The sequence below is a fragment of the Gasterosteus aculeatus genome, chromosome 1 (assembly GCF_964276395.1).
Source record: "Gasterosteus aculeatus chromosome 1, fGasAcu3.hap1.1, whole genome shotgun sequence".
NCBI lineage: Eukaryota > Metazoa > Chordata > Actinopteri > Perciformes > Gasterosteidae > Gasterosteus > Gasterosteus aculeatus.
In genome coordinates, this window is record NC_135688.1 from 2,037,564 (window position 1) to 2,056,827 (window position 19,264).

The 19,264-nt window shown below is 46.3% G+C and overlaps 4 protein-coding genes across 10 annotated transcripts in view; 2 read left to right on the forward strand and 2 right to left on the reverse strand.

The window, feature by feature from the left end:
• Positions 1-285: 285 nt before the first annotated feature.
• On the forward strand, positions 286-8,813 carry wdfy1 (WD repeat and FYVE domain containing 1). The gene is made up of 12 exons (XM_040172288.2): positions 286-728; positions 2,128-2,195; positions 2,372-2,445; positions 2,546-2,600; positions 3,277-3,427; positions 3,524-3,636; positions 5,158-5,284; positions 5,461-5,566; positions 5,976-6,077; positions 6,167-6,297; positions 6,387-6,495; positions 6,821-8,813. The coding sequence occupies exons 1-12, from the start codon at positions 592-594 to the stop codon at positions 6,878-6,880; spliced, it is 1,233 nt and encodes a 410-aa protein (XP_040028222.1). The 5' UTR covers positions 286-591; the 3' UTR covers positions 6,881-8,813.
• A 74-nt stretch (positions 8,814-8,887) lies between these two features.
• On the reverse strand, positions 8,888-13,671 carry dhrs12la (dehydrogenase/reductase 12-like a). The gene is made up of 10 exons (XM_040172300.2): positions 13,461-13,671; positions 12,052-12,185; positions 11,716-11,798; positions 11,534-11,629; positions 11,340-11,421; positions 11,197-11,258; positions 10,864-10,968; positions 10,298-10,388; positions 10,070-10,207; positions 8,888-9,461 (listed from the first exon to the last, which is right to left on the reverse strand). Exons 1-10 carry the CDS (start codon positions 13,514-13,516, stop codon positions 9,346-9,348), a joined length of 963 nt encoding a protein of 320 aa, XP_040028234.1. The 5' UTR covers positions 13,517-13,671; the 3' UTR covers positions 8,888-9,345.
• On the forward strand, positions 13,668-19,082 carry ap1s3a (adaptor related protein complex 1 subunit sigma 3a). Of its 7 annotated transcripts, none has more exons than XM_078107101.1 (7): positions 13,686-13,793; positions 14,296-14,375; positions 14,487-14,617; positions 15,601-15,779; positions 16,590-16,698; positions 18,451-18,588; positions 18,677-19,082. In XM_078107101.1, exons 4-7 carry the CDS (start codon positions 15,601-15,603, stop codon positions 18,710-18,712), a joined length of 462 nt encoding a protein of 153 aa, XP_077963227.1. In that variant the 5' UTR covers positions 13,686-13,793; positions 14,296-14,375; positions 14,487-14,617; the 3' UTR covers positions 18,713-19,082. The 7 variants fall into 7 exon arrangements, with proteins under 7 accessions (XP_040028273.2, XP_040028257.2, XP_077963227.1 ...); XM_078107112.1 differs by having other exon boundaries at positions 14,487-14,557; XM_040172339.2 differs by lacking the exon at positions 14,296-14,375 and having other exon boundaries at positions 13,668-13,793.
• scg2a (secretogranin II a) overlaps positions 18,993-19,264 on the reverse strand; it is a gene marked incomplete in the record, with an annotated part of 3,277 nt that continues 3,005 nt past the window's right edge. Inside the window, 1 exon segment of the mRNA XM_078107047.1 lies at positions 18,993-19,264.

Genomic DNA, 19,264 nt, shown 5'->3' on the forward strand with positions numbered 1-19,264 from the left:
GTATCACAGCATTTCTTTGTATGCAAACAAAATGTAACTTCATATGATTCTGGGCTGCCTAACTATATTAACAAGGAGTGACACCTTGAGTTACAGTAGTGGAACAGTTACAGAACTCAAACGTATAGATCAACAATTAGGCCATAATCTGCTATTTTAAATCATAAAATCCCTTGTGGGATTATACAAGGGAACACGGGGAGGTTATTCTACGGATTTATTTGAAGTTTTGACAAAAACAAGCAAGGCCGACTATATATGACTTGTGAGACGTCCACATCGGGACCTAAACCCATAAGCAAATACCCACCAGTCGTTGTCATGGAAACGTGAACGCAAAGCGCCGTGTTGGGATCGGGTCCTTGGTCTCCTGCGCAAAGGATTGTGGGTCGGAACAGCCACCGAGGCACAGCGTCGTCCTGCGTAGGGCGGCGGTACGATCGACGGGGGGACGCAGCGAGAATCGTCGCCCGCGGCCCCGTTTCTTACGGTCATTACGGTGATCCCGACAGCGGCTGCGCGTGTCAGCTGATCCCGCGTTTCACCGCGAGGGAGCGAGGAGCAACAACACCGCCCGGATACCCAGACACCATGGCGGCGGAGATCCACTCGAGGCCGCAGACCGCCAGGCCGGTTCTCCTCAACAAGATCGAGGGACACTCGGACGCGGTCAACGCCGCCGTTTTAATACCGAAGGAAGATGGAGTGATCACGGTCAGCGAGGACAGGTGACTTTACTTCTTCTTTTCGTAGCCACCGTGCTAACGGTAGCTCCGGTCTGACGGGAGCGAGCTGGCGGGCTCGGTCTATTTGCTGGTCATGAGAGACACACACACAAAATTCGAGCCGAGGAATGATAAATATGAAAGACGATTAACATCTGTGTTTTCTCACTTTCAGAATTCAACATTTTAGTTCTCGCATATGGAACCGAGATTATCGTAAGAGGGCGCGGGGATTAAAAAAAAGGAGCCCTCAAGTCCTTTACAAAATATAACGCCATCAAACAACCACGCGTCATAATAAACTGGAAAAATAATGTTATTTATTTATTGTAAAGTATGTAGCTTCACGGCTCCATATGACTACGTGGCGGTATTATAATGCTCTCGGCTATGTTGATTTAATGCTAACGAGCTAACTTAGCTAACGTTAGCTACTGCTGATGGTAAACACTACTTTCTCAAACTGACCACTGCTGCCTTCGAGTGCTGCTCGTAATCTGGAGAAGTTTAGTTCGTCACACGTATTTCCAACGAAACGCTTTTAGTTGGACGGTGTTTTTTATACTTTTTTGTGTTTCTTACTGTTATTTCACTTATTTTGTTTGTGGCGTATTTGCTTTTTTATTTCTGTTTATCGTGTAAAGTGATTTTGACTACTGCTTTGAGTGCTATATAAGCAAACGATATTTTATTAGTATTATGATTAAATTACTGACCTCTATTTGGTTTAATGACAAAAATATCAGTAAAGAAAAGTTTTTTTTTTGTTTTTTAATCACTGTATTCCCAAGTTTCTTCCTAAAGCCTACTATCTAAACTACGTATGCCTTAATACGACCTTGAAGGTCACACGTTTGACACCTGGTTGCACTGTACATCAAAGTGTAACTGGGTTCACATGAGTCCAACACAGAAACCAGAAGTGATACCAGGCCCGACATGCGTGGTTACAAGTGTGACAACAAAGCGACAACCTCATTCAAAGATAAAGGAACCGGTGAAGTACCCACTTGATAACAAAAGGGAAGCTGTGGGGCGATGATGAAGCGCTTTAACAATCAGGTCCAACACAGACGCGGCTTTTGACATGTTTCCGTTCGCCGTGGCTTTGCAGACATTTTACTGGAATAGATGTAAAACCTTTTGAAAAAGGTTGATAGAAGCTTATTTTAGTTGCAAATGTATTGTTGTCCACCACGTGGCTGTACGTGAGGCCTTTGAGAGGCAGTAGGAAAGGGTATTCTATAATCCTAATATGTCATGTTAATGCATTTGTATACATCTTTACTCCTAGATAATCAAAAATGCACTTGTATAACCCTAACATGAAACATACTACAGAAAGACACGCCATTGTAGATCACTTTAAATCGCTTTCATGTTTTTTCTTTTCTCCCCTCAGAACCATCCGAGTCTGGCTGAAGAGAGACAGCGGCCAGTACTGGCCCAGCATCTACCACACCGTCTCCTGTAAGTGTGTGTGTGTGTGTGTGTGTGTGTGTGTGTGTGTGTGTGTGTGTGTGTGTGTGTGTGTGTGTGTGTGTGTGTGTGTGTGTGTGTGTGTGTGTGTGTGTGTGTGTGTGTGTGTGTGTGTACTGAAGCACTCTCGGTGCTCATGGATGCTGCATCTTTCCCCCCCCTCTCAGCTCCGTGCTCCTGCGTGTCGTACCACCACGACAGCAGACGCATCTTCATCGGTCAGGACAACGGCGCCGTGGTGGTGAGTGAAGCCGCCTCTCGACGAGCTGCGTGTCTGCTTTCGGGTGAGCTGCCACGTCGGCGTGGTTGTTTGATTTGAAACCTGTTTGTTCCCCCTCTAGGAGTTTCTCATCTCTGAAGATTTCAACAAGATGAGCCACGTCAAGACGTATCCAGGTGAGAAGACGCGACACGCACAACTACGTCTCTCTGATGTGTTGTTTGTGACGACTGATGCTTTGAAAACCTGCATCTGGAAAAATAATGATAGACTCAAGTCTTGATCATTCGATTGATTATGCGCCGTTAATTGTGCACAACTCTTGTTCCGGCTCCTGCATTGAGAGGATTTCATCCTTTTAAAGATATCATCTTTGGATTTGATGGAACAAAACAACACTTAAGGCTTTAGGAAATCGAGAGTTTTCAATGTTTTCTCTCCTTTCGTCTCATGTCATATTAGTCCTCCGATCATGTGACTCTATCAGAATAAAACACAGCTGTGGCTTCAGAGGGCAAAACTCCACACTGGAATCCTCCTACTGGTTCAGAACCAGCAGCAAACAACACTCACAACCAGATGAAACATGTGTGTGTTCTCCTGAGACGGGGGCGGGGCTTCACGTCGCCATTAGCCTTCTGTCAGTTAATCTCGCGGTTCCATTGGCCAATGCTTAAAAAGCAGCTCAAACATGCTCAGGCTGCTGGCACGTTGTTATCAGAATCACTATCTGTGTGTGTGTGTGTATATTTACATATATATATATATATATATATATATATATAAATATACACAGCAGAGACTACAAGTAAACAAAGAATGAGAACTATAAGATGTCTATGAAACTTGCAGCCCACCAGAACCGCGTGTCGGACCTGGTGTTCTCCCTGGAGAGCGAGTGGGTGGTGAGCACCGGCCACGACAAGAGTGTGAGCTGGATGTGCACGCAGAGTGGAAGCATGCTGGGCAGACACGTCTTCACCGCCTGGGCCTCCTGCCTGCAGTATCCTTCTGTCCCTGTGTGTGTGTGTGTGTGTGTGTGTGTGTGTGTGTGTGTGTGCGGCAGTGTGCCCGTTTCCCGCCCTGACTCGCCGCCCAGATACGATCACGAGACGCAGCACGCCTTTGTGGGCGACTACTCGGGGCAGATCACCCTGCTGAAGCTGGAGAAGCAGACGTACTCCACCATCACCACGCTGAAGGGCCATGAAGGTAACGGCTCAGTCACATGACCGCTCACGTGACCGCTGCGTAAGCCGGTGATTCATTTATTCATCGTTTTAACTATTTTCCCATCATTCTCTCAACTCACTGCTTTTATCTGACTCGGGAGGCCCACGTCCTCACGGGGCCTCTCAGTAACACACAGGACACACTGGAGATCTGGATTCTTCCATTCACAGATTTATTGGAGCAGCAACACTCGAATAAACCGAGCTCCTTTTGGAAAGACACTAACGAGGCGACAACACATGAGTTTATACATTTCTTTGACCAGTGGATTGAGTGAAGCCCTCCCCTTCCACCCTAACTGCGTAACTCTCTTCCCGGTGTTGTTGGTCGGTTGATTCTGTCTCACTGGCCCTCCCGTTCTGTCTACACACAAACAGACACACAAGACCGCTGCCCCTCCCCCCCGCTGGTGTCTCTACACTATCCTGTCCTAAACCTTCTGCCGTCCCCAGTGTCACAATGACTCCTGTCTTTCCATATCTTTGCAACCTTGCCTGCTTAGCGTCTCACTCTGTCTCCAGGCCTCCTGTTAGCTTCTCCTTCCCTCCGTTGAACTGAAACTCACCTACGTGGATTTATAAATATGCCTACTTCCCCAATTCCCCTAGAAATGATTATACCACGAATATATATTGGACAATAAGAAACATTTTCCCTCAACACCGGCTGTGCAGGTGTGGCCTTAGTAGACGTCCACACGGCGTCATTACTTATTACAGAAATTCAGTAGGGTGCAAAAGAATGAAACTGCTTTTAAACATTGAAGAAAAGCTTCATAGACATTTACTTTCCCGTTGGCTGGATGTGGGGCCGCTTCACCACATCATGTGGCTTTAGAAGATGATGATGGAAACAGTTATTTCTCAGTCAGCAGAAAAACAAAACCCCTCATCTGCTAGTTTGAATTGAGATGTGGCAAACGGGGAATGCTCACCAAGCCGCGGCAGTGACCACGTGACGTACGCCGCTTGGACGGAACGTCGTCATTCTTTTTGGGAGCCAGATATGACCCGGATCTCCACACCCCAAAAAGCTTCGTCATCACAGACACGCTGCTTACAGGCAAAGTGTCGGTCTGCCCTTCCCTTTTTTAATTGAATACAAAAATACAAATCCTCACACCGTGACATTTCCTCTCTTTTGATCTGCAGACGTGACCTCCACAATAATACTTATTAATTCCTCCCAGCTGTGCACACGCAGGAGTTCCACCCTAATATTTAAAAGGAAGCCCAGATCAAATCTAAACAAACCGAATGGAAAGGTCAGACCCACCTTTCGTTTGTAGTACCTGCCGACTGCTGCTATTCATCACACCACTGGTTACTTTAAGAGCTTTATTGTCCGACCAGCAGCTCCTTTTTACTCGTGAGGAGGAAGTGTAATCTTTGCGCATCCTGCGGCTCTTCTCGCTGCCACCAGGTGGAGCCAGCGAGGGATGATCTCGCCGCTCCCCCCCTCCCCCCCCCCCATGTAACAGGTGTGCTCCTCTCTGTGCAGGTAGCATAGCAACCCTGTGGTGGGACCCCGTCCAGAGGCTGCTGTTCTCGGGGGCCGCCGACCACAGCGTCATCATGTGGGACATCGGGGGCCGCAAGGGCCGCACGCTGCTGCTGCAGGGACACCAGTGAGCCCTTCCTTTGGTCCTTTTACGTGTTCGTCTATTTTATAGTCTTCCATTTGGGGATTTAACAGTTTGACGCTTGAGCAAAGCTGTTATTCATACATGTGTGTCCACGTATTGATAAGTCGATTGTGATAATTATTATTATTATTATTATTAGTATTACTTTTCTCCCTCAGCGAGCGCGTCCAGGCCGTCCGGTACCTCCAGCTGACCCGACAGCTGGTGTCGTGCTCGGCCGACGGGGGCATGGCGGTGTGGAACATGGACACGCAGAGGGAAGAGGTCCGTTACCACGGTGACGAGAAATAAGAGAAACGTTTATCGCGGAATGGTTTTCTCTTCCTTCGTCCGTTTTCTGAGAAAAGAGGCAGGGAACTTGTTTGTTGTTGTAATACTCGTTCTGGCCACCAGAGGCCGAAGTGCAGCGCTAACAATTGTTTTAAATAAGAATACAACCAGGTAATACTTCTACCACGCAGAAATGCTGAAAAAAGGCCCTTTGAAAAACCTGAGTGAAGAATATGAATATATATATAATTTCTTGTACTATTCCTAAATCTTAAAGACGGAGACTAAACAATTTAGATTAAAGTCAGAAAATGGATCAACAGGTCCGGAGGTGACTTTTTTTTCCGGGGTTGAATCCATTTGTGTTTGATGAGTCTCCTCTGGGTTCCACGCGTGTCTGCAGGCTCCGCCGTGGTTGGACAGCGACTCGTGTCAGAAGTGCGAGCAGCCGTTCTTCTGGAACATCAAGCAGATGTGGGACACCAAGACCATGGGGCTCCGACAGGTAGAGTCGGACCGCCGTCCCTTTTTAACACCTTGTGCCGTATATGTGTTTTCTACTCGTGGATAAATGTGGGTTTCCTTCTTGTGCAGCACCACTGCAGGAAGTGCGGCAAGGCTGTGTGTGGGAAATGTAGTTCTAAGCGCACGGCTTTCCCCGTCATGGGCTTCGAGTTCCCGGTGCGCGTGTGTGACGCCTGCTTCGACACCGTCAAGGAGGAGGAGTGAGTGACTCCGCTTCACGCCGTCGCAACCGCTCACATTCTGTTCCTATTTTCAGAGGCCTTTTCTGATTTGTGTGTCTATTGTGCAGTCGGACACCGTTGGCCACGTTCCACGAGGGGAAGCACAACATCGCTCACATGGACATGGACCCGTCCAGAGGCCTGATGGTCACCTGTGGAAGCGACCGCATAGTCAAGGTCGTTTATTTGGTTCAAGATAATCCGAGTCGAATGTGAACACATTGTGCAAAAAGGAATGACAACAAGAGGAAGCTGAAAATATGAATATATGCAGAGTATTACACCAGTGCTACTAGAAACTAAAATGGAAAAGTATTTCCTTTTGTCTCATGTCATATTGAAATTAATACAAAAATACATACAAAGACATTTTGCAATATGTTTATTGTCGTTTTAAAGAATGTAATATTGCACCTCACGTGTACGTTGTGCATCCGCTCTGTGATAACGCACCCCCCACCCCCCCTTTTTTTTATTCATTGTTGTCTGTTTGTCTTCACAGATCTGGGATGTGACGCAGGTGGTTGGCTGTAGCTTAGCAACAGGCTTCTCCTCGCGCTGATTGGCCAGGCCCCAAACCCCCTCCTCCGTGCTCTGCCCACTCTCCCGATGCCATGGAAACCCCTCTGTACAGTATATCCCCCCCCCAAACACTCCTGGGATCTTCAGCTCCAATCAGGCCTGCTTGTGTGTGTGAGAGAGACACACTGCTGTCTTTGAACTCCAAGCGTGTGTGTGTGTGTGTGTGTGTGTGCATGCACCGTAATGATTTCCCCTATGGGAGGAATGGTATTGATATTAGCGTTTACACTACATTAATATTTCAGATGCTTCTTTTTTTATTTTTTATTACCCTGTAAAGTTCCCCAAGTCACCGATCTGTCGGTACAAACACACACTAACTGTCCCACCGCTCATTCCTCCTCATCACTGCATCACCGAGCAGCCGGCTTCGTCTCCTTCCATCGCTCCCCGTTCACCGGCCGGCCTTAAATCACCCAGCCGGTTTTACGTCAGCGTCTCTTGTCCCCCATCGTCCTCGTGTAACCACGCAAAGGGTGCAGCGGAATCGTCCCGCCTTGCCGTGACATCACTAACCCCAGGCCATGGGGCCACGCTACCAACGCGCAGACATCCATGGGGCCTCGCTACCAACGCGGAGACATCCATGGGGCCACGCTACCAACACGCAGACATCCATCACGCTCTCTAGGAGCCGAGGTTGGAGAAATAAGATAAATGCACTTAAAAGGTCCTCCAAGCTCCAGGTGGCACTACGTTCTCCTTCGTTCATCAGCGCTAACAACCTTTAGCTGTAGGCTCACACGCGTGTCCCAGATGTCTCGTAACACTCTTACAGTTGCACTGAATTGCACACCTCGTGGTCTTTTTGTCTTCTGAATCGAAGCGTTTTCTGTAGTTTGGGCGCGTGTTGATTCAAAGGATCCCATGTGGCGTCCTCGTAAATAACAGCTGGCGTCTCCTAATGTCCAACTTAACGCGTATCGCCTTATCGGAGGAGGGGGTAAGAATGAGCATCATGATGTTGGAGTTCCTGATTTTGAAAATGTAGTCACATTCCAGGTTTTTGATCATGTCGTGTATATTTGTAGTAAAGTATCTATAATCGTTGTAAAAGGATGTTTACCCGTCACACTGTAATATCTGGGGTTTGACTGAAGGCCGGATGCCTTTTCAATCTGTCAGTAAATTTCTTTGCATGAATGTTTATCATTTCAATATTTTTTTCTTCTTTTCTGTCGTTTTGTTGAAGGGAAACGCGTCTTTATTCCGGAAGCTTTGGGATAAAACTTCTTCTATGGAAATATTAATTTGCTTAATATTCAATACGTTAAAGGATTAAATCAAATATGTGCAATAGTAAATCTTTTAATAATAATGGATGTATTTTTGGGGTTGGGGGGGGGTTTTGCTCTAAATTCATTTTAAAACTTCAACTTCATACACGCTATGCTATGCTGAGCTGGCTCCTTGGTGAGGCGGCTTGACGCGAGGTTAACGGTTAAGTTGCTTTATAATAGCCTCAACTTTGAAATCTCATTTGATCCTCCTTTAATATAATGAAATATTGATTAGTGCATTAAAATCATTAATATTTGGGAACTGATCTCTGAACAACCCAAAGTCACGTCACGATGAATCCTCTGGGATCTAAAGGGCCACTGACGCTCCGAACAATCAGGAGGACCGATGCCAGTGTCAGTGACGGTTTATCTCCTTTTTCCTTTCAAACGATCATTCCAAACACTACGATGGACACAGATTACAAATCCTCGGTAACCGTAATCACAAACTCTGTAAATGATTTCTTTATTTTGGTTTGACTTCCGATTCTCGTTTATTTAATGGATCTCAAAACAAATCACTGTATTTTTCAATCCTTCTGTTGATAATATTGACTACGGTCTCTCTGAGCCCTCAGCCGGACGCAGAGAGGAAAGAATTGATGCTTAATAAAGATATTCTGATATGTTTATCTGCCTATTTTATTTCTGCACAGATTTTTTTATTTTGAATCAAAATGTAATTTGCAGCAACAACGACACAATATTTGTAAGTTTCTTTATTCAAGGAGACATTTACAAGATCAGCTCAGACAGTTTTTCAAAGTCGCTGCAGTTGTTACTTTAGGTTTTATCTCTTATAGAGAGAGCACTGCTGCACAACAACATGAGAACCACACACAAGTGTTATGGATATTAAATTGAATTATCAACGATGCAGTGTGGGGGGGGTGACTTTGGTCTCATCAGATTCCCATCTGATTGACAGCTCTCTTAAAGTCACAGTGTATTTTAGATGAAGGTGCATTTGAAAGCTCATTTCAGGGGAATAAAATCACTCTTAAATCCTCAGAAAACGTGTTATAAAAATAGTTATAAAGCATTTAGGCCGTTGACCCCGTCCTCCGATACGTGTCACGCGGACGGGGTATGACTCTGGCGGCGTGTTAGATCCTCGGAGGGTGCCGAGCCCGGCCTGGAGTCGGCGTTGGACCAGAGGCGCTCAGTTCGCCTGGAAGGTCTTGGCCAGGTCCTCCAGCAGGGACATGAACTTCTGCTCCTCCAGGGGGGAGCTGTGGGTCCAAGCCAGTGGCAGGTGGGGGGACACCACCTTCCGGTCTGCACGCAAAACAAAGCATGAAGAAGAAGGATCGAAGTGATGCGCGACGTCTCCCGATGGGCCGCAGACTGAATCCCTCTCGTTGCTTCTCATGACTTTTCTCATTGTAATGAATCGGATGCGCAGATTATTCTCCAGATAACATGAAGCAGCTGTCACACACGTTGGAGACCTACTGGAGGAAAGCCTCACAGATTACATGCCTCCTGTTTGCACAGTGAACGGATGAATGAAGTATGTTTGTGTCTCTGCTGAAGGGATTTTCATATTAAGTTATGACCCTCCACCACAAGGCCGAGAGTGTGTGTGTGTGTGCATGTGTGTGTGTGTGTGTGAGGGTTTGGCCTGTTTCCACTGCAGCTGGAGTGGGCTGCTTTTGGTGCCAGATACCACCAGAGAGTACAGTTCCTCAATGAGCGCGCACACGCACACACACACACACACACACACACACACACACACACACACACACACACACACTCGGCCTTGTGATTCAGTGGATAGTGTTTGCTTCTCTTCTCCCGGTCTTTTGCCGTTTCGGAGCACTAACATGTTTTTTTTGGTCTTTAGGATGAGGGTGAAGACGAAGATGCCCGTCTCGTCGTACCTTGGTAGAAGAGGCCGCTTGGGTTTGTGGGCGGGGCCTCGGCGACAGACAGCCAAACGGCGGTGTCGGCCCCCTGCTCGGGGGCCCGCAGGCTGTCCTTCATGGAGCGGTGGAAGTCCGGCATGGCGTTGGCCACCGCTGAGACGGAAAACACAAGGTCAATACGGATGCCCTCCCCCAGCGTGATCTGTTACCGTGGTGGAGGGGGGGGGGGGGGGGGGGGCGTACCTGGAGTGTCGACCCAGCCGGGATGCATGACGGAGAAGTGGATGTTCGTGTGAGTCTTCGCCAGCTGCTCCGTCATCACCACCTGCTGCCTCTGGAACACGCAAACACGCACACACAAATAAGCGTGTCCTCAGATTCTGTTCTCGTGAGGACGTCTCCGAGCAGGTGAGGCTCACATGTCTCCTTCACAATGCTGCCCTTTGCAGAACCGACTAGACGTGAATGATGGCTCACAGTCAACAAACTGGATTTAGCTGACTTGTTCTTTTGGAGGCTGATATTATACAAGACAAGTGTAAGAGATAAATAATTAAACCGTAACTAAGAGGAAGACATATTCGTACTAAATGGATGAGTTAACAATATTTCTAATGAACCCTACAAATCATTGTATAAATCAAAATCAAAACAACTAAATATCCTAGTGTCTGATTAATTAATGAAACAAATTAAGTGATAAATGAATAAAAAAGTTAACCCTTTGGTATTTGGTTGATGTAGCAAACACTCATTGTAGGTTTTTGTCTCTGCGTTCAGTTTAAACTTTAAACCCTTTAAAGTCTCACTTTGTGTTGGGCGTAGACCATGGTGCCGTCGTAGTGCCCCCGCTCTGACTGCAGGTTTCCCGTCCTGAGCTTCTGCACCAGCATCCCTCCCGAAGATACCGTGATCTGAGGGGTGGGGTGGGGGGGGGGGGGGGGCAGAGGTAGCCGGCTTGATGCAGGCATAATGTAAAACATATTTCACACCATTCCCACCGTAAACGCTTCAGACGCAAGTCATGGTCGCCATCTTCGTCATCTAGTTCCAATGCGTCTTGTTACTGCAGTACGACACGTAACAGGCAACCCCCCCCGACCCCCGACCCCCCCTCCCTCCTTTGTGTCCCGCGGACTCACCACTCGGGGATCAGCACTTTTCTCCATCAAGGGGATGAGACTCTTGGTGAGAATGTAAACCCCTGGTGGACAAGAACAAAAATAAAAAAAATCGTCAACCCTTCCCCTCGCGCCTGACCCCTGACCCCTGACCTGCGACTCACCGAGGACGTTGGAGGCGAAACTCTTCTCGAGCCCCTCGGCGTTCACGTCCCTCTCACTCATGATGGCGCCGGCGTTGTTGATCTGCGTGGATCGGACACACGACACTCCGGTCAACACTGACGCAGTAAAAAGCAATTAACAAGGAGGCCGTTTATGTTCCCCGGTACGGCGGTAAGCTTCTCTCGTCGCTCACCAGCACGTTGAGGGCCTTGTACTTCCTCTTGAAGGCCTCAGCGAACTCCCCGACCTTCCTGGTCTCCGTCAGGTCCAGGATGTGGACGTACACCTCCTGAAACGGCAGTTTAATGGTTGCCAGTTGGTCACCGTGGTGTAAAGAAAATGCAAAAAGCCTGTTTAGAAGCGGTCGCGCTGTACTTTATTTCCGGTCTCCTTGACGATATCGGCCCGCGCCTCCTCGGCCTTGTCCTTGTTCCTGCACACCATGTGGATCGTTCCGCCTGCGACGTTGAGGCGAGAAGAGAGTCTGAACACGTGGAACATGCATTCTACTTTACCGCCGTGTGCATAACGTGCGTCAGTGGCGGCTGATCGAACACCCACAAAGGTCTTTTTGGACTATTTTTGAATTATCCGGTCTGGGCTATTTTGTGAAAAGTCTATCACGATAGTCGTGGGTTCATGTAAGTATCGCCCCAATTTACTGTCACGTGCTTTTTAAATGGTTCTCATGAACCAGACCGGTGTCACCACCTTTCTTGGCGATGGCCATGGCCGCCGCTTTCCCGATGCCGCTGTTGGCCCCCGTTATCATGAAGGCTCGCCCCGCCACCGACACCTCCAGGTCCTTCTCCACGAACCTCTTGGAAGCCGTCTGGAAGGCACTCCTGCAGGGAGACGGACGGGTTACTGCATCATGGCAATGACCCTCGGGGGAACAAAGGGGGCGTCTGAGAGGCAAAGTGTTCCCAGGTCAGCGTTTGAGGTCGGCCTGTTGAGTGTAACGCGCCTATTCACGGCTTTACTGTACGGACACAATGAGGACGAGAGCGTGCCTGGCATCGTCTCCGATGAGAAGGGGGTTTGGGGTGAGACGACCGACGGTGACAACTGGATCGGCCTGTGTGTGTGTGTGTGTGTGTGTGTGTGTGTGTGTGTGTGTGTGTGTGGCGACAAGGACTTCAATTGCCCCCATTGTCCTGGATGCCATTGTTGAAGGAAGAGGCTAAATGCCCGCTCTGTTCGATGGTGTCATGCCGAGAGCTATTAGTGTCGGGCCAGAGCGGGTTGCCGCGCAGCTCTTTGGGAGGAAAGATAACACAGAACAAAGGGCGAGGAAGGGGAAACGATGACAAAAGCACCTCTTCAGACGACACGGGGTGAAGCTCCACGCCGAGTCCCTGTAAACTTTTACTCAACTCATAAATCAGGGAGTGAAAGAAGAGCTGCAGCCGTCACAACGTCTGCAAACTGATCACAGAAAGAATAACTCACACATGCCTCTCTAAGCTTTAAATGACCTTTCACCCGCCTCACACAACCTACACTCATCAGTTTGATGTCAATACTAATGCAGCAACAAATGGTTATTCCTGTAGTCCACTGATCGGATGATGGAATTCTAAATTGTTCAATTTCTTTAATTTGGTTTATTAAACGTCAGTAAACGGTGAAAAGTGACGACATCGTGTCAGGACAACGGTTCAAAACCAAATGATAGGAAGATGAAAAGAGAAAGAAGAGAAAAGGCAAATCCTCACATTTCAGAAGATGAGATGCTCATTACCTTTTTGTTTTATAACTTACTTTTTTATCAGAGATTGATATTACCCCAAAATTCAATATAATGAGTGCCCCAAACCCTTCCCACCTCTTAGGACAGATCAACACAGGCAATGCCTAAGGATATGCATGTAAAGGATAAATATGAATAACTCCTATTAAACTTTAAACTTTAAATTAAATAAAAATAAAAAGTGTTTTTATGTAATAAAACATACTACATACATACATATTACAATCACACCATGAGGCAATGAGAATATATAAAAGCTGTCCCACTTTGTTAAACCTTTTCATAGTAAATCAAATAAGTTCTGACAACAGGCACATCAGACATGTTGACCGCAGTCACATCTCACCTGTGAAATAGGGCATCTTACCTGGTGAACTCGGTCATTCCCTTCAGGAACCAGGCGCAGTTGCGGTACAGAGACATGGTGCGTTTGCTCTGGAAGCCTCTCGCTGTGCGGAGCTCTCTCCTCCGCGTTTTTTTTACCCCGCGGGACCACAAACCACGTGTCGCTCCGTTGAATTAACGTCAGTGGGGCGAGCGCTCCACCGGCCTCTCGCCGCGTCATTTGACACGCGGACAAACGTCACCGTGAAGTACCCGTATGTGTCCCCTTCAACTGAGTGGCCACTCAAACTGAAATAAACGCTTACTGTAAGCTAACGTTGATTGTCAGCCGTTTGGTGACATTATTGCTTAATATGTAAGTACACTGTAACAGTACGAATAGGTTTGTCGTATACTATCGCATGAGAATATAAATAGGCTGTACTGTAAAATAAAACATGAACCAAGTTACCTGACAAGAGGCGGGCGTTGAAGCTAGCAACGCAGCTAGCTCCGGCTAAAGCTAACTGACGTTAGCTGAGTTAGCTTAACGGAGCGGCTACGTTCGTTTAATCAACATAACATTCTATACTCTGAAATAATGTTAACGTCAGGTAAAGAAAGACCTAACGACATTATGTATTATATTATTTATAATAATCTAATAGATAAATACAGAAGAAGAAAATGTTGTAAATGTGACGACTAACGTGAGTAGAGCATTTTCTTAGAATAGGCTTCCCTTAATTGGATTCTTTCTTTAACGGGCCATTAAATATCAAAGTAATATGTGTTTTATACTCCTAAACACACTCTTAAATGTACATTACTAACTGTATGAGCTAGTACTGTAAATCAACATCTCTCACCGCCTGCAGGGATTCACCTGTCGGTGTCCAGTAGCCAATCAGAGGCTGGGGCACTGCAGGGGGCGGGGCTCTAGTCGGATAGTTCTCAGGCAGGTGTTACTACAGTCTGGAGGATTTTTATTTTGGGATCATTTGTCATTTCACTGCCGTGACAAGATGGTGAGTGAATCTTGTTGTGTGTATGATCTCCCTGTTTGTAGGTAACGGCAGCTCATCACACTGCGATGGACCCGGAGGCCGCGTGTCACCCGATGGAAGAACTCTACTGCCGGTTGTGAATCCTTTACTTCTTTCCTACGGAATTTCACTCTGACGACTTCCCAGATCAAAGGTCATGTAATTGTTGCTTCAGCGAATGTAATCTATTGAAGGGCCTGATTATTTTAGGGGGTAAATATATGAAATATATCACATGTCATTGTTAAATGAGAAAAGCCTTCGCATGTTGTGTCAGACTGGCGAATGTATGCAAATCTCAAGACGGTTGGTTTTGTTTGCAGAAGTGCTTTTATGTTTAAGGACTTAAATCTGTAATTGCACTTGAATTAACCACAAAGCCTTTAAATCGTCCTTCATCTCTATCCGGCACGGGCGTGCGTTGTTGTTGCACGTTGTGGTGTATTCTGCTGCAGAGGGAATCCGTGCTGCTTGCAGCCGCACCTCAGTGCAAAGAGCTCTCATTGATTGCTGTTGCACAACACCACGCGTTGTGTTTGCGCTCAGAGGTGCTACAGATGTGTTTAGAGGTCTTGATTCACATTCCTAGTTGAGCAATCGGAATACTGTTTGGTGCAACACTCGCTCACGGGAGGTTCTGCTGTAGCTGCAGTCTGCTTAAACGGCTGATGAAAGTTTTATTACTGTGTGTGTGTGTCTGTTTGTTTTCCTCTGTTTACAAGCAGCAAACAACATTAAACTCCGAACAAACGATGTTCCTGCTGGTCATTTTATGGTTTTACGGTTTGTGCCCGTCGGCGCCATGTTTTTGTTGTTATTTTTCGCCACTAATCTCTGGCACCAGCAGCAAACCTTTCAGTCACAGTAGGGCCCCGCCTGTGACGCACGGCCTGCTATCTGACATGGACCATATTTTACAAAACTTGAAACTAGAGAGTGTACAATGTTTACTGAGCGAATGTATCAACACAATCTGGTCAGTGGCGAGAATTCCAAGTTTCAAGACACTTCCTCACTGGCTTCACTTTGCAGAATCGGAGGTTTCGTCTTTGTAGCTCAAAGAAAGACACAAACCTTTCATGAGTCAGCATTCTCTGCCCTTTTCTCATACATGTCCCTACTTTCTGCCGTCTCCAGATGCGCTTCCTGTTGCTGTTCAGCCGGCAGGGGAAGCTCCGGCTGCAGAAATGGTTCACGCCGCTATCGGACCGCGAGAAGAAGAAGGTCATCCGGGACGTGATGGCGTTGGTGTTGGCACGTCCCCCTCGCTCCTGCAACTTCCTCCATTGGAGGGACATCAAGGTGGTTTACAAGAGGTGACGACATAATTTATCATTGGTGTAACAATTACACGGTGGTGCTCCGTGTTTTGTCCTCCTCGGGCCGTGAGCAGAAAGGCCCTTCGACCGCGTTTATGCCTCATGATTCACTTGAGCGGGTCGTCTTTGCTAAAACCTCAGAACGCAGACTAAAACGCACTGGATCGAGTCGATGTCTGGTTGACCTTACGTCACTGACAAGACGTCCACACAGCAATAATCCTCTCCTGGTTGGTCTCCACCTCCAGTCATTGTAATAGTTAAAATCTCACAGCATTACACGTTCCACTGCATCATCAGGAACACCTGCAGTATCTAGTGAAGGTCCGGAGTTAACGGTTCTACTCTCAGTACGTTTAAAAAGTTCTAAAGTGAGATGTGATGGTGTCAATGGGCCTCTACTGGTCTCTCCCTATATTTCTATATGTCGATGCTCAAGAAAGACACTAGTTTACATACAAACATTTTAAAACAATGTTGATTATTTTAATTAATTGTTGTCTTTTTTATATTCTTTTTTAATATTTGTCCCCAGTGTGAAGAAACAGGATTAGTTGACGCTTCTGCAATGTTTGTTTGTCCCCTTAAAACACTTAAAGTAAATATACTGAGTATATATAAAACCAACCACTAGTAGAATTAGATACAAACATGTATGTGCTTGTTCTCCCTCTTCTTCCATTTGAAATACATTTGATCCAAGGACTCCCATACAGGAGTCTAATGACCTGATAGTTGAGGTCATGCTGTCAAATGTGCTCATAGGTTTCTCTACATGCGACCTTTAACCCCTGTATCCGCATGCAGGTATGCCAGCTTGTATTTCTGCACGGGTCTGGAGGACCAGGACAACGAGCTGCTGACCCTCGAGGTGCTGCACCGATACGTCGAGCTGTTGGACAAATACTTTGGCAACGTAAGCTCACTAACGAGCTTTAAACCAAATCCTTTTTATAAAAAGTGTCAGACTTTTGTCTTTAAATGTTTGATACTTTTATGTATTTAGTGAATTCTCGTCTTTTTCACAGAGGATCATTTTATCACAATTAAAATTAATAGAATATTTACAATATTGCAGTTTTAATTTAGTATGCTGCTACAGATATTCTGACCAACCCTGCAGTCTGCCCCTCTTGGTCCTGGTTCTGGTTCTCCCGAGCCTCTGTTCCCTTCCAGGGGATCCAGCACCACGTCCTGGGTTTCCAGGAGGAGTCAGTTGACTCTCTTGGTCTCTGCTGGAGGATCTGGGTCTGTTCACGACGGACTGGTCTCTGCTGGAGTCTGGGCTGAAGGAGGTTCTGGTGAACCTGCATGATGTTATCTGGTTTTACCAGAATCCGACCCGGTGGCACCGATTTGGGCCCGCTGGAAAAAAAACAAAACAATTTTAGTAGCACTTAAATGGAAAAGCGTTACAGCAGTCTCCTCCAAACACGTCTGAATAATGAACTCATTGCAGGTTCTGAAGCCTCACGCCGACACGCACGCATTTCAACCAGTTCACACGCCACATCGACCGCCGTACGTTCGTTACTAAGCAACAGAGACACGCAAACACACGTGACAGGTGGGGGCTTTTGATAGAACTGCTCAGTGCAGGTGGAGGACACAAGAGAGAAGAACTGGTCATGAAACCCCAAAATGAACAAGATAGATAAAAGACTGTTTAATGAAAAGTGGTCCAGTTTAGAATGGCTGGTTTATGATGCAGCCAATAAAATATGTGCCGATTGTAGGACGTTAAGGGGTTTGCAGTTGGGAGGAGCAATTTCACAGTGGGAACGATAGAGGACCATGAGATCTGCGTTGGCCATGTCAGAAGCAGTGAAAATGAATGGAGGAAGAGAACAAAGTCTTGCGTTTAGGTCTCTGGTCCTCATGAAGTCAGCAGAGCTTTGCACCCCTGCACCAGTTATATGCAATGCGCTACTTTTTTTGTCTTTGTCTTAATTAGTTGCATTTGTTTTCATGCAAAAGGAGCTTTACACACTCATAAGAGCTGCAGATTTGGTGACTGTACATTTTATGCAGTCTTGATTTGGATGCTTACAATGGTCATTTACATTTGAAAGGGTTGATAGTTCTTCCAGTACATTGTAGCAAACTATAGTGAATTTTAATCAATGAATGTATAATAAAGAAGTTCAAGTGAGGTAATTGGTTTGGGCGCAGGCCTCAACTGTTGTTATGATGTGTAGTCACGTTACAACATGTTTTTGTATTGTTCATGTTTGTAAAATGTTTAAATTGCCTTGCAAGTGCTTTGCTACTTGTTAAAAGCCAAATCCTTTCATGTCATTAGTTTTTTCATGTAATTTCTTTTTTCATGTCATTTGTTTTTTATATTAGCTCACACAAACACACATGTATCTGTTCCTGGCTCGGCCTCTCTGTCAAATTTTAGAACCCATTGTGGCCCGCCAGTCAAAACGTTTGCCCCCCCCCCCCCCCCCCCCCTGGTCGAGTCTGACTCCCCCTGGTGGCTCAAAGGAGCCTCTGCACTACGACGGGACAACAGCCACTCCCGCCTTATTCACAGAAACTGAAAATAATGAAAAAGAATTAGGGATCTGGTGATCCGTTGTAATGCAGCAGAAACGTTGTTTGTCTTCTCTAATGACTCACATGACCTATTAGGAAAGTTTAATGCAATGCTATTTTGTTCCAGGTTTGTGAGCTGGACATCATCTTCAACTTTGAGAAGGCTTACTACATCCTGGACGAGTTCCTGATGGGGGGAGAAGTTCTAGAAACATCCAAGGTTGCAGTGAGCGTGTCCATGGAGGACGGCGACACACTCCAAGAGGTGTTTGAAGGGTTTCTCTGACAGACGCTTTGTGTTTTTGTCTTTCTTCTCATCGCTCACGTGAGGCGTATCTCTGCTCCGATCACAGACGATGGAGGAATACATGAACAGACCCGCCTTCTGAGCCCCGAGAGGACCAGGGACACGAGAGGACCAGGGTCTCTCAAGACTCGAAGCCAAAGGTTTATCGCTCCGCATCATTTCTGTTTTGTGGCTTTTATTGACTCAATTTTATTTTTATAGCCTGTGTCCAATTAGTTGTTTAAACTTGTTTGGATCTTTAAGGACATCTTTATCCATCTCAGGGTTTTATGACTGAAGTCAGTTTGTCAAAATGCTGTTTTGTGTCTCTGGTAGTTGTGTGATGATAGTAAATGAAGAAACACGACACAGTAGGGAAAAAATAAAGTCAATGCTTTATTCACCTCAGGTATGTCACATATGAGCACATTTACAAAACAAATATAAAATTAAAATAAAAAACACAAGTAATCTATGGGATCCAACACTGATTTGGTCGTGTGTGTGTGTGTGTGTGTGCGTGTGTGTGTGCGTGCATGCGCATTGAGAGGCTGGTGAGTCACATGTACTGGTTACTTTGTGTTGTTTAGCAACAAACCTCAGCTCAACTGAATCTAAACACTATTTCAATATTTCTGAGTAATAAATAGGAACA